The sequence below is a fragment of the Tamandua tetradactyla genome, chromosome 12 (genome assembly GCF_023851605.1).
Source record: "Tamandua tetradactyla isolate mTamTet1 chromosome 12, mTamTet1.pri, whole genome shotgun sequence".
NCBI lineage: Eukaryota > Metazoa > Chordata > Mammalia > Pilosa > Myrmecophagidae > Tamandua > Tamandua tetradactyla.
Window position 1 is genome coordinate 21817678 of NC_135338.1, and position 15462 is coordinate 21833139.

The 15462-nt window shown below is 36.3% G+C and overlaps 1 protein-coding gene across 4 annotated transcripts in view; it reads left to right on the forward strand.

Moving 5' to 3' along the window:
* Positions 1-15462, forward strand: part of PPP1R36 (protein phosphatase 1 regulatory subunit 36) — a 48657-nt gene that overhangs the window by 15708 nt on the left and 17487 nt on the right. For all 4 annotated transcript variants that reach the window (XR_013160296.1, XM_077122699.1, XM_077122701.1 and 1 more), the window contains one exon: positions 821-955. Coding sequence is in view for 3 of the 4 variants with exons in the window: in XM_077122699.1 (XP_076978814.1) it covers positions 821-955 (135 nt within the window). In the remaining variant the exon portion in view is untranslated. The remainder of the gene's footprint in view (positions 1-820; positions 956-15462) is intronic.

A 15462-nucleotide genomic window follows, 5' to 3' on the forward strand; every position in this document is an offset into this window, starting at 1 on the left:
CCAACAATGTATCTTTGTGTGGTCAGCTTAATGTTTAACAACAGAAGGAGTGGTTGTTTTTAGCTGTTGTTTAGAGTGCATTTCATTTGGTTTAAATCTTTCTGATAATTAAAAGGCAGGGAAAAAGTCTAGTGACACCACCTTTCAATAGCAGGACATTGTCAGCAATAGTGTTTCCTACTGTACTGCACTGCAAAAGCTTCTAAAATTAGGCTTCAGATCTGTAACCTAAGAACAGGTTGTCTTTTTGAATGTGCATTTGCAATTCAATTGGACCCAGGGCTGTGTTTTCACAGGGAAGCAATGTTATAATTAATGCAGAAGTTCCCAGAGTCCACAAATTCCTCCTTAGCAAACACAGTTAAACTCAAGAGTTGACCCAAGTTCAATCATTGAGCCCCCAAACTTAGCATTGGGAACCCACAGCAAGCTCAGGAAGGACAGTTTCTACAACTGCTGTAGTAAAACATCTTGAAAGTGGGCTGTAAGCTACTTCAGCAAACAGTATAGGTAACTTGTTGGTTGAACTGTTCTATATGAATTAGGTCTACCTGTATATAAAAGCGAGAATGCATAGCATGCAGTATAAAGAATTTATAAAACAATGAAAATTCACCCTAAACATGTGACACTGATCACAAAGATAAATACCAGGGAATTTTGGAGACTATGTCACAACGCACATAAAGGAAATCAAAGAATAAGTGAAGTCTGTTGACTTAAGACTTGTCTTTCTTTCAAAATAGCTTATAATTCTGACTTTCATTAATGAATATAGGCATTTGCCAAAATTCAGCTGAATTGTCATTTTTCTTTTCAGGGGCCTTGTAGAGAAAAAAGAAATGGAGCTGGTTCTAAATAAGTTAGCAGCAGCACAGAAATACTTGGCACAGAAGTACTGTGTCCTCGTTCTGGGCTTGGGGATGCCAGAGAAGCACCACATGTACTGTGGAAAGTAAGTATGCATGTAAATCTTCATTTGTTTGTATATCCACACCTTCCAGCCCCTTACATCTGACTTTGAGAAAGTGTTCCTTTTATTGTCCAGAATAAAAGGGTCCAGGTGAGAATTTGTCCCAAAAATGTGATGTCTCCTTTGAGAGAGCCAAATGAGTATGGAAAGAATCACAGAAATGCAAATGATATTTTGAAAAGTCTCCACTGCTTGGGTTTAAATAACTTGTCTCTCAGCATATGTCAGCTCAATGGAATCTTGCTCTCTACTGGGCCGGATTCCCACTGCCAAGCAAGGGCCTCTTGGCTCCAGACACAAAGGACCTTGGATACTGCCTTGGTCTGGAGGAAGCCTGCATGGTGGGCCGGTGTTCAGTGGGCTTTCAGTTGTGTCCTCTGCCCTTCCTCTGCTTGTTTTGTAGCCACAGCTGGTGAGATGGGGGTTATAAAATGACCCTACCGTGGTAGTTTACTTACTTAAGTAAAATTTTAAAAGGGCTATCATCACAGGAAAATTTGGAATCACAGGAGGAAAAGTTCCACATCTTAATCCCAAATTTTCTTCTCTGATCAGTTTCACAATAGACCCAAAATCCATACCAGGGTCATGCCTGAACTTTTATTTTTTTAAAACTTTATAGGAGGGTGGAGCAACGGTGGCTCAGTGGCAGAATTCTCGCCTGTCATGCTGGAGACCCAGGTTCGATTCCTGGAGCCTGCCCATGTAAAAAAAAAAAAAAGCTTTATAGGAAACTCAATACATGATTTGTCTCTCTCCACATTCCCCACACTTTCCAAGATCACCTTTGTCAATGAGCATACTGAAGCAGTTATTCATATATATTTTTTATGTTCTACAATTTCTATGTACTTTCTATTTTTTTTGTTTAGACAATCTCTTATCATTTTGAATAGCTGCTATACTTACTCTGTTATGTAATATGCCAGCTTGCTTTACTAATTCCTTTGTGTACATTTGTGTGATTTCTGTTTTTCTGCTTTATAATAGTACTCCATTGAACATCTTTTTCTTAACATTTGTTCCCCCTGTTATTTATTTATTTTTAATTCATACTTTTTACTCATCTGTCCATACCATAAATAAAAGGAGCATCAGACACAAGGTTTTCACAATCAGATAGTCACATTGTGATAGCTGTATCATTACACATTCATCTTCAAGAAACATGGCTACTGGAACACAGCTCCACACTTTCAGGTATTTCCCTCTAGTCACTTCAATACATCATAAACTAAAAAGGGGATATCTATATAATGCATAAGAATAACCTCCAGGATAACCTTTCAACTCTGTTTGAAATCGCTCAGCCACTGCCGCTTTATTTTATCTCATTTCTCTCTTTCCCCCTTTGGTCAAGAAAGTTTTCTCAATCCCTTGATACTGAGTCCTAGCTCATTCTAGGATTTCTGTCTCATGTTGCCAGGGAGGTTTACACCCCTGGGAGTCATGTCCCACATAGAGAGGGGAGGGCAGTGAGTTTGCTTGCCGTAAATTGGTTGAGAGAGAGATAGGTCACATCTGAGCAACAAAAGAGGTTCCCTGGGGGTGACTCTTGGGCCTAATTTTAAGTAAGCTTAGCCTATCCTTTGCAGAGATAAGTTTCATATGAACAATCCCCAAGATTGAGGGCTCAGCCTATTGATTTGGTTGTCCCCACTGCTTACAGAAATATCAGGAATTCTCCAAATGGGAAAGTTAAAATTTCCCCCTTTCTTGCCATTCCCCCAAGGGGACTTTGCAAATACTTCTTTATTCACTGTTCAAATCACTCTGGGGTTTATCAGGGCATCACACTGGACAAACCTACAAAATCTCATGCCTTATTCAAGTTTCCATGTACTTATGATGTTCAATTAACCTGTCCATATAAGTTACATTAGGAAATGCACTAGTCAAAATATACATTTTGTACCAAATAAACATTTTTGCTTTAGTCTCACACAAAAGTTTTAAAATATGAATGGCCATCTATTTTCAACATCCTGCAACATTGACATTCTTTTGTTCTTCCTCATGCAAAAACATTTTTTAATTTGTACATTTAGTCACTGTACTTGTACACTCTAGGCATTCCTAGGTAATACCATCTCAGGATTTATCATCTATCTTTCCTTCTGGTTTCATATGTGCCCCCAGCCCTCCTCCCTCTATCATTCTCACATTCAGCTTCATTCAGTGTACTTACATTGTTGTGCTACAATCAGGTAGGGTTGTGCTATCCATTTCTGAATTTTTACAATCAGTCCTGTTGCACAATCTGTATCCCTTCAGCTCCAATTACCCAATATCTACCCTATTTCTATCTCTTGATGACCTCTGTTCTTAACTGAAATTATCCAAGTTCATTCATTAATTTTAGTTCATATCAGTGTGACCATACAGTATTTGTCCTTTTGTTTCTGGCTAATCTCACTCAGTGTAATGTCCTCAAGGTCCATCCACATTGTTACATGACTTTGTTCTGTCTTACAGCTGCGCAATATTCGGTTGTGTGTATATACCACAGCTTGTTTAGCCACTCGTCTGTTTATGGACGTTTGGGCTGTTTCCATCTCTTGGCAGTTGTAAATAATGCTGCTGTGAACATTGGTGTGCAGATGTCCGTTTGTATCCTTGCCCTCATGTCCTCTGAATAGGTACCTAGCGATGGTATTACTGGGTCATATGGCAATTCTATACTTAGCTTCCTGAGGAAGCAGTTCCTGAGGAACTGCCAAACTGCCTTCCACAATGGTTGTACCATTTTACATTCCCACCAACAGTGGATAAGTGTGCCTCTTTCCCCACATCTCTCCAGCACTTGTAGCTTTCTGTTTTATTGATAATGGCCATTCTGGTGGGTGTGAGATGATATCTCATTGTGGTTTTTATTTGCATTTCCCTAATAGCCAGGGAAGTTGAGCATTTTTTCGTGTGCCTTTTAGCCATTTGTATTTCCTCTTCTGAGAAGTCTGTTTATGTCTTTTGCCCATTTTGTAATTGGATTATTTATCTTTTTGTTGGTGAGTTGAACAATCTCTTTATATCCTTATCTAATATGTCATTTCCAAATATTGTCTCCCATTATGTAGGCTGTCTTTTTACTTTCTTGACAAAGTTCTTTGATGCACAAAAGTGTTTAATTTTGAGGAGTGCCCATTTATTTATTCCTTTCTTCAGTGCTCATGCTTTGGGTGTAAGAGCTAGGAAACCACCTCCTATTACAAGTTTTATAAGATATTTCCCTACATTTTCTTCTAAAAGTTTTATGGTCTTACATCTAATGTTTAGGCTTTTGATCCATTTTTAGTTAATTTTTGTATAGGGTGTGAGATATGTCTCCTCTTTCATTCTTTTGCATGTGGATATCCAGTTCTCCGGTCACCATTTATTGAAGAAACTGTTCTGTCCTATGTGAGTTGGCTTGACTGCCTCATCAAAGATCAATTGTCCATAGATGAGAGGGTTTATCTCTGAACACTCTATTATTTGATTCCATTGATCAGTATATCTATCTTTATGCCAGCACCATGCTGTTTTGACCACTGTAGCTTCATAATATGCCTTAAAGTCAAGTAGTGTGAGACCTCCAACTTCATTTTTCTTTCTCAGGATATTTTTAGCTATTCAGGGCAACCTCCCTTACCATTGAATATCTTTGTACACATTACTTTGTTTGCACTATTCCCTTATGGTCTATTATGCAGGATATATTTATCTCGAAGGCATAAATATATATTTTTTAACTTTTTTATTGTATAGTATGTCACATATGCAAAGCAAAGAAATAAAAGATCAGTAGTTTTCAAAGCACTCTTCAACAAGTAGATATAGGACAGATCCCAGAGTTTGTCATGGGCTACCATAAAATCCTCTCAGATTTTTCCTTCTAGCTGCTTCAGAATATAGGAAGTTAGAGGGCTTAAATATTTTTTTTTTGTCATCACAATTGACTTTTTTCCTTTCTTTGTTTTTGTGAAAAATAACATATATACAAAAAAGCTATAAATTTCAAAGCACAGCACCACAATTAGTCATAGAACATATTTCAGACCTTGACATGGCTTACAATTTCACAATTTTAGGTTTTTACTTCTAGTTGATCTAGAATACTGGAGACTAAAGAGATATCAATTTAATGATTCAGCATTCATATTCATTTGTTAAATCCTATCTTCTCTGTATAATTCCACCATCACCTTTGATCTTTCCATCCCTCTCTTTAGGGATGTTTGGGCTATGGCAATTCTAAATTTCTCATATTGGAAGGGTCTGTTACTAAAATGGAGTAGGGAGATAGAACTATCTGATGTTCTGGAGAGGCTGGGCTAGGTTTCAGGACTTGTCTGGACCAGGGACCCATCTGTAGGTTGTAGGTTTCTGGAAAGTTACTTTAGTGCATGGAACCCTTGTGGAATCTTATATATTGTCCTAGGTGTTCTTTAGGATTGGATGGAATGTTCCTGGCACAAATACTTTTATAGCTGTTGTTACATATTGCCAAATTGTTTCGGAAAGGTCAAAACATTTTGTATCATCGTCAGCAATAAATGAGTTTCTGTTGGATTTTATTACTTGAATGATATTTTTGATAGTTTAAAGGTGTATGAGAAGCTTAAACATATTTTATTTGACTTTGAATATCTTTCATGATGTAGAGGCTGTGCACTTTTTCTGTGTGAAATAATTTAATGCCTGTTCTTCATCTGGTTTTAACCTCTTACCAAGTGAAAACTGGGAATTTAAAAAGTCTTTGTGTTTTGTATAGCGAGGTGTTTTAGTTTGTAAGCTGCTAGAATGTGATATACCAGAAATGGAATGTCTTTTTAAAAGGGGAATTTATCACATTGCAAGTTTACACTTCTAAGCCCGTGAAAATGTCCAAATTAAGGCAAGCCTATAAAAATGTCCAAATTATGGCATCCACGGAGAGATACCTTATTTAAAGAAGGCCAATGATGATTGGGATTTCTCTCTCAGCTGGAAAGGTACATGGCAATATCTGCTAGTTTTCTCTCCAGGCTTCTTCATTGACTTCCCCAGGGCTCTGTCCATTCTGTTGGCTCTGTCAGTTATGGCGGCTCTCTAGCTTTTTCCAAATGGTTCCCCCTTAAAGGGATCCAGTAAGCAACCCCACCTTCAATGTGTCGAAACCATCTCATCGAAAGTTACCACTTGCAGTTGGGTGGGTCACAACTCCATGGAAACAATCAGAAAGATCCCATCCAGCAATATTGAATGAGGATTAAAGGACATGGCTTTCCTAAGGGCACATAATAACTTCAAACCAGCACACAAGGATTGGTCATTTGTTTTTCTAGTCTGTTGCTTTCCTTTCGATATTTCTGTTTTTATACATTATGACAATGTTTTAAATTTTTATTTATTTGAATATATCCATTTTGTTTCTAATGCTTTTCAATCATCATATAAGATCTTGCCATTCCTGGGTTAAACTATTTACCTTCTTTTCTAGTTTTTAAAAATAGGGTGAGGGGGATTTGAGGGTAGTTCAGTGGTAAAATTCTCACCTGCCATGCAGGAGACCCAAGTTCGATTCCCAGCTCAGGCACTTTCCAAACAAACAAACGTGGAAAACAACAGAAACCAACCAACCAACAAACGGTTCAACAAATGGTGCTGCAATAGTGGGATACTCACATGGAAAAAGAATGAAACGTGGCCCCACTGTACAGCATACCAAAAAACAAAAACAAAAAACAAATAGGGTGAAAGGTGTATATCAGGGAAATCAGGGAAGGCAGGGAAGACTCCACAGACAGAACAGGTGAGGCTCGACTCAGGAGCACAGGCAGTATGTAGCCAGACAGGAAAAGGGGTGACAACATCTGAGAACAAGAGTCCACTTCTGTTACCTTCAAAAACACTGTATTTGGCAATCTTGCCTGTTTGAGATGTGTCACTATTAATTGAGTTCTAAAAGATAGCCACTAGAAACTTTTCTTTGTATATTATATTAAAACCTATATATTAATAGTGTGTCATCTTTATTATGTTGAACCTTTTCAAAGAGCTATAAGATGTATTTTGGCATTTATTCCATATCATACTTTATTTTATCCATTAATGTTTTATATAATAATCTTTAAAAAATTTATTGTGGGCCTAAGTTAAATTAACACTCAAATATTTACTGTTTTTATAACAATGTGAGTTTTTTTGTTTATTTATTATGTTTAAACATAATCTTACTTAAGTAAGATTCTTTAGGAACTTATCTCAAGGGCTAAAAATTAAATAAAATACTAGTTAAAAATGAAAGTCTCTTACTCCTTCCATCCTTACTCAATCTCATTCTCTTCCCCAGAAGTAAGTTCTGTTACTTCTGGTTTGGTATCTTTCTAGTTTTCTATCCAATAACATATTACCACTTTTCTTCTTGTTCTTTTTCTGTTCTTGTTGTTGACATTCAGGAGATAATACTATACGTGTCATTCAGAAATGTTTTTTTTTTCACTTAGAGATCTTGGATATTTTGAATTTTAGTACACACATATATATATACCATATTCTGTTTCAGAATAGTTATAGTACTTAAACTTTGGAAATTGTGGATTTATCATAATTAACTTATTATCCATGCTTCTCTTGATGGATGTTTGGTAATATATATATATATATTTTAAACTTTTTTATTGTGAAAAATAACATATATACAAAAAGCAATAAATTTTGAAGTACCTTTTTTTTTTTTTTTTTTTGCATGGGCAGGCACCAGGAATCAAATCCAAGTACATTTTTACAAGTAGTTTATGTAACAGATTTTAAAGTTTGGTATGGGTTACAGTTCCGTGATTTTCATTTTTTCTTCTAGTTGCTCCAAGACCAAAAGAAATATCAATGTATTGATTCAGCAGTCATATTCATTTGTTAACTCCTATCCTCTCTGTTATACTCTTCCTTCTCTTTTTTTCCCTTGTTTGTGAAAAATAGCATATATTCAAACAAGCGATAAATTTCAAAGCACATTGCAACAATTAGTCATAGAACAGATTTTAAAGAGTTTAGTATGGGTTATAATTCCACAATTTTAGGTTTTTATTTTTAGCAGCTCTAAGGTAATGGAGACTAAAAGTAATATCAATATACCGATTCAGAAGCTGAATGTGAGACTGATAGAGGGAGGACGGCTGGGGGCACAAATGAATTCAGAAGGAAAGATAGATGATAAAGATTGAGATGATATAATCTAGGAATGCCTAGAGTGTACAATGATAGTGACTAAATGTACAAATTAAAAAATGTTTTTGCATGAGGAAGGACAAAGGAATTTCATAGAAAATAGATGGTGATTCCTATTTTAAAACTTTAATTTATGTGTGAGGCAAAAGCGAAAGATGTTTATTTGGTACAAAATTTATATTTTGACTAGTGCATTTCCTAATATAACTTATATGGATAGTTTAATTGAACACCATAAGTACATGGAACCTTGAGTAGGGCATGAGATTTTGTAGGTTTGTCTAGAGTGATGCCCCAATAAATCCCAGAGTGATTTGAGCACTGAATTAAAAAGTACTTGCAAAGTCCCCTTGGGAGAATGGTGAGAAAGAGGGAAAATTCAACTTCCCCATTTGGAGAAGTCCTGATATTCTTGCAAGCAGTGAGGACAACAAAATCAATAGGCTGAACCCTCAAACTTGGGGTTTGTTCATATGAAACTTATACCCACAAAGGATAAGCTAAGCCTTGTTATTATTAGGCCTAAGAGTTACCCCCAGAGAACCTCTTTTATTGCTCAGATATGGCCTATCTCTCTCTCAACCAATTTACGGCAAGCAAACTCACTGCCCTCCCCCTCTCGAGGTGGGACATGACACCCAAGGGTGTAAACCTCCCTGGCAATGTGGGACAGAAATCGTAGAATGAGCTAGGACTCAGCATCAAGGGATTGAGAAAACTTTCTTGATTGAAAGAGGGAAGAGAGAAATGAGACAAAATAAAGTGTCAGTGGTTGAGAGATTTCAAACAGAGTCAAGAGGTAATCCTGGAGGTTATTCTTATGCATTATATAGATAATATATGCATAATACCCTTTTTTAGTTTAAGGTGTATTAGAGAGGCTAGAGGGAAGGGCCTGAAACTGTAGAGCTGTGTTCCACTAGCCATGTTTCTTTAAGATGATTGTATAATGATATAGCTTTCGCAAAGTATGATTGTGAAAACCTTGTTCTAATGCTCCTTTTGCCTATGGTATGGACAGATGAGTAAAAAATATGGATTAAAAATAAATAAATAATAGGGGGAACAAATGTCAAAATAAATTGGGTAGAGGGAAATACTAGTGGTCATTTAGAGGAAGGGGAAAGGGATATGGTATATATGAGTTTTTTCTTTTTTCTTTTTATTTCTTTTCCTGCAGTGATGTAAATTTTCTGAGAAATGATCATGGTGATTGTTCTAGTTTGCTAGCTGCCAGAATGCAACACACCAGAGATGGATTGACTTTTAATAAAAGGGGACTTATTTTGTTAGTTCTTCAGAGGAAAGGCAGCTAACTTTCATCTGAGGTTCTTTCTTACATGGGAAGGCTCAGGGTAATCTCTACTGGCCTTCTCTCCAAGCTTCTGGGTTCCAACAGCTTTCCCCGGGGTGATTCCTTTCTGCATCTCCAAAGGCCTGGGCCGAGCTGCGAGTGCTGAGATGGGTATGCCGAGCTGCTTGGGCTGTGTTACATTATGCTCTCTCATTTAAGCACCAGCTGATTAAGTCAAACGTCATTCATTATAGCAGGCATGCCTCCTAGCTGACTGCAGATGTAATTAGCAACAGATGAGGTTCAGGTACCATTGGCTCATGTCCACAGCAACAAAACTAGGTGCCACCACCTGGCCAAGTTGACAACTGAATCTACCACAGTGATGAATATACGACTGTGTGATGATATTGTGAGCCATTGGCTGCACACCAAGTATGGAATGTTCATACATTAAGAATGTTTGAGTTGTATGTTGACCGATTTTATTAATAAAAATTAAAAATATATATACAGATTCAGCACTCATACTCATTTGTTAAACCCGACTTTCTCTATATACCTCCACCATCACCTTTGAACTTTCCCTCACTCTTTAGTGATATTTGGGCTATGGCCATTTTAACTTTTTCATGTTGGAAGGGGCTGTTGATAATATGGGATAGGGGGATGGAACTAGTTGATGTTCTGGAGAGGCTGGCCCCTCTGCATTTTAGGACTTACCTGGTCCAGGGACCCATCTGGAGATTGTAGGTTTCTGGAAAGTTACCCTAGTGCATAGAACTCCTGTAGAATTTTATATAGCACCCTAGGTGTTCTTTAGAATTGGCAGGAATGGTTTTGGTTGTGGTAATATATTTTTGATGACAAAAATATATAAGGATGTAGTCCTTTCAATTTATGTTATAACCTATGACATATACATTAAACATATTTCTTACCTATATAAAATTTTAATTTATTTCTGAGATATTTCTTATCTCATTTAAAAAAATTTTCTTTACATTTTCTCTCTCTATATATATATAATCATATCATCTGTAAAAGGGAGTTTTAAAATTTCATCATTTTCTATAGTCATACTTTAAATTTTTAAATTAACCATAAGTAGTAGCATTTTTTTGCGTTAAATTACTTTAAAGAAGTGACGGAGGTGAGTGTTATTTTCTGTTTAAAAGAAAATAAAATAGCACATATGTTTTACTTCTGTATTGATTCTTAGTTTTAAAGATAAACTGTTTCTTATGTCAAGAAAAAACTTTGTTTCCCTGTATTTTCAAAAAGTTTTGTTATTTCTGTCTATAAAATTGATCTATAATCATGTAAAATTTTAAACAATACAGAAAGGAAGAAGAAAAAAATAAATTTGTTGAAATCCCACCACCAAAGGTAACTGTTGTCAACATTTTATTCATTGTTCTTACAGACATTGTTCATTATTTTCACACATCTCATGTATGCACACTCACACATACACAATTTTACATAACTAGAATTTTGTTCTTCTGTAACATTTTACTCCTAAAATGTGGGTAATAGCATACTTACTTCATGAGCTGACTGTGAAAACTAAATGATATAATAAATCTAACACACTTAGAACCATCCTTTGTGCTTAGTACATACTAAATAATTGTTGGCTATTGTTATTGCATTTTTAATGTTATTATTTTATTACTATTTATCTTCTATGGCAGCAAACATATCTCAATATCATTATTTTTAGCAGCTTCATGCTATTCTAAATGTCTTCAACTTATTTATGGAGAATTGGGATATTTCCCTTTTTAAAGCATCATAAATAACACTGCAGTAAACTTTCTTATGCTATATCTTTATGTTTGTCTAGTTTGTTCTGGAGATGGATTTCTTGAAGCAGAATTCCTGAGTCAAGGAGTATGTACGTTAAATGTGATATGGCATGTGTAAATTTTTAGGGTCTTATTTACAAACTGGTGTTACTATGGACAAGAGAACAGATAATTGCTAGAGTAAAGGGTGAAGGGGTGATTTTTTTTTAAGTCTTGCATTATCAAACAAGTTACTGGTTATTTTGAGATGTAGAATATGATATTTACTATTTTTTACTATTCTCCTGAGGCCCTATGATTTGTCTCCATTTATTTGTTACAGTTTGGTAATCTAAAACTCTTAATGAAATTCTGTATAAAATCCTTTCCTTTCTCACCCTGTTTTTCCAAATTTATTTTACTTTATATTTTATCATTACCCTTACTCAGTGTTTTACTTTATCTGTATTTTAATGTCTTTCATCTGAACTTGGAATTCTACTCCTCCATGTAGTAAACTTTGCAACTATGGTTAACACTTTTTTTTTTTCCTGTAATTTTCTCTGGGTCTTGAAACCTTTTCCTTCTACTTAAAAAAAAAAGAAAACTCAGCTTAGATAGGGACTGTATTTGGTTAATAACTTCATTCTTTAGTTGGGATACATTTTCTCCAAGTTTATGCAGGGTCTAAGGGGCCGACATACATTTTCTTTTTTTTTTTTCTTGTGTACATATAAGGGCTTATAAAGTCTGTAAAGTTTAAAAATAAATATGCACGTGAGGAGTTCTCTCAAATAGAACTTGATATGCCCTTTTATGTTTTTATCTATGTACTTTCAGTTTAGGCTCATTTTCCTTTTTTGTATTTTTGGTTACGTTTTGGCATTGTTGGCCATTTTCCTTTTGTCTTGAGCCTGTTATCCACATTGGTAGATATACTTGGCCCACTTCCCAGATTCACCATCTCTGTGATTTACCGTCAGCTGGAATGACTTATTAATGCATCCCCAGTGATTCTTTATTCTGCTATATCACTTCTGCCCTTTAAAGTTTTCACTACTGTATTTAGTTCTTTCAGAGTGTTGACTGGTTTAGCATTGGGTTCCAGTGTGGCAGCCATAAAAATGTGCCATTCAGGTCTCCTACTGTGGGAGAGTGTAATTTATCAACGGCCCCAGCGGCCGTGCTCTGTATTCAACGCCAGATGATTCAGAGGCCATGCTTCCCAGGAGCTACCTGGCCATTGTGAAGCACTGCCAGGATATTAAAGCAGGCCCAAGCCTAACAGTCAGGTGCCTCCTTTGGTGGACAGCTTTGACTCAAGGACTCCCACCGCCCTGGTAAAAACTTTCTTAAAGCTGCACAGCAGTCTGAGATTCTTCCTCCCCAATTTTCTGCCTTTCCTTTCTTCACAGGAATGAGACCTCTGTTGCAGTCTGATGGTTCTCCTTGCCTTCTCCAACACCCTCTTTACTTTCTGTGACTGTCATTTTCTCCAACAAATCTTTTGTATGTTTAATCACATCTTGATGTATGCTTCTTAGAGGACCTGAACTAACATATTCAGTATTATAGCATGCTTCAGTTTTGCAGCCATTATTTCTTTTTGTATGTTATAGTCAGTCCTCATATTTTCTACATTCATTTAGCTTTCTACAACCTGTTCCTTCTTACAATAAAGCTCCTAAACCAGTGGTTTTCAAACACAGGTCACAACACATTAGTGAATTCTGAAATCAATTTAGTGATCAAACAGAATAGCATAAAAATACCAGAGTGGACGGTGCCATGGTGGCTCAGTGGCAGAATTCTTGCCTGCCAGAGACCTGGGTTCTATTCCTGGAGCATACCCATGCAAAAAAAAAAAAAGTGCCATCGTATAAACTAAGGGTGTTGTTTCAGGATACTTGTTTTAGTTGTGTATGTGTGTGTACTCTGGTCTCAGTAAGTATGAAATAGATTTCTTGCTGTGGGACACAGTCAAAAATATTTAAAAGTTGCTGCCTTAAAGCATCCTTTCTGTGTATCACATTCTTATGTTTTGGTAAGAATTTATACTTTTTTTAATTTTTAACTTTTTTTATTGTATAGTATAGCATATATACAAAGCAAATAAATAAAAAAGCAATAGCTTTCAAAGCACTCTTCCAGAAGTAATTACAGGACAGATTCCAGAGTTTGTCATGGACTACCATACGATCCTCTCAGATTTTTCCTTCTAGCTGCTCCAGAATACAGGAGGCTAGAGGGCTTAAATATTTTTTTATCATCACAATCGACTATTTTCCCTTCTTTTTTTGTGAAAAATAGCGTATATACAAAAAAGCAATAAATTTCAAAGCACAGCACCACAATTAGTTGTAGAACATATTTCATAGTTTGGCATGGGTTACAATTTCACAATTTTAGGTTTTTACTTCTAGCTACTCTAAAATACTAGAAACTAAAAAAGATATCATTTTAAAGGTTCAGCGTTCATATTCATTTGTTAAATCCTATCTTCTCTGTATAACTCCACCATAACCTCTGATCTTTCCATCCCTCTCTTTAGGGGTATTTGGGCTATGGAAATTCTAAATTTTTCATATTGGAAGGGTCTGTCACTAATGTGGAGTAGGGAGATAGAACTATCTGATGTTCTGGAGAGGCTGAGCTAGGTTTCAGGACTTATCTGGACCAGGGACCCATCTGGAGGTTGTAGGTTTCTGGAAAGTTACTCTAATGCATGGAAACCCGTGGAATCCCTAGGTGTTCTTTAGGATTGGCTGGAATGGTCTTGGTTGGAGGTTGGCAGGTTATGATAAGTAGCAAGGTCTACCTGAAGCTTGCATAAGAGCAACCTCCAGAATAGCCTCTTGACTCTATTTGAACTTTCTCTAACACTGGCACTTTATTAGTTACACTTCTTTTCCCCCTTTTGGTCAGGATGGAATTGTTGATCCCACAGTGCCAGGTCTGGATTCATCCCTGGGAGTCATCTCAGGAATGAATTTCACTTGCAGAGTTGGACTTAGAGAGACTGAGGCCCCATCTGAGCAACAAAAGAGGTCCTTCAGAAGTAACTCTCAGGCATGCCTATGGGTAATCTAAGCTTATCCACTACCTACATAAGCTTCACAAGAGTAAGCAAGCCTCGTGATCAAGGGCATGGCCTATGGATTTGGATGTCACTAAAGTTTGACACAGTATCAGGGAATTCCCTGATGGTAAGGTTTAATAGTTCCATATTCTTTCTCCCCTCCCTCAGGGGACTTAGCCAATACTTTTTGATTATCTGCTTAATATACTCTAGGATGTATCCAGGCATTACAATAATCTATACAGGATTAAAGGACCTCTTTCTTATTCTGGGTTCCCTGTGTTTCAGTTATTCAATCAAGGTATACAGATAGGTTGAGTTAGATTATGTGCTACAGAAAATTTCAGTTCCAGATCAAATAAACCTTTCTTCCATTGGTCTCAAAGAGTATATGTGGTTCTAAAATATAGATACTGTCTTCTTTACCCCTATGTTCTGAATTACTTAACCCCAAACTGTTAGGCTTCATTCTTATCTCTAAATATCAGGTTATGTATATAAAACAGCCTCTCAAAATCCAGAAATAATAATCACCACTCCAAACTTAATGTGTCTGCTCTAAAAGCTTACAGTCTAGGCCCCTGTTTTCTTATAAGCATTTTCTAAAGGTGATCATATCATTGTTGTTTTTTTGTTTCTGGTTTATTTTGTCTCTCCAAATGTTCCACATGTTCATCCACATTGGTTGCATACCTCACAACTTTGTTCCTTTTAGTAGCAGCACAACCTTCGTTCATAAGTATCGTTTGCCAAGCTACTTCTCTGTTAGTGCATCCTTCAGCCACCTGCAAGAAATTTATACTTCAATCACACTGTTCAAGCCATTGCGTTATAGCATTTTCTGTCAGGCTCATTTGAGCATATTATTGCATTTCTCCTTTATTTTAGAAAAAAATGTGGAAATTGGGAAAATCCAAGGTCTCAGTATTGTAAATTCAAATCTAGAAACCCTTGGTCATCTGTTGAAGAATCTTTAGCCTCAGTCTCATTCTCATGGGTCTTAAGCAGGTCACCTGTAGGTTCAACTATAAAGGACAAGAACATGTATAAAATTATGGAGTTATTTCATTAACTATCTCTAATGGGTGAGGTGTACTATAAGTCGTGATAGAGATTTAATTTGGGAATTAAGATTTCAGCA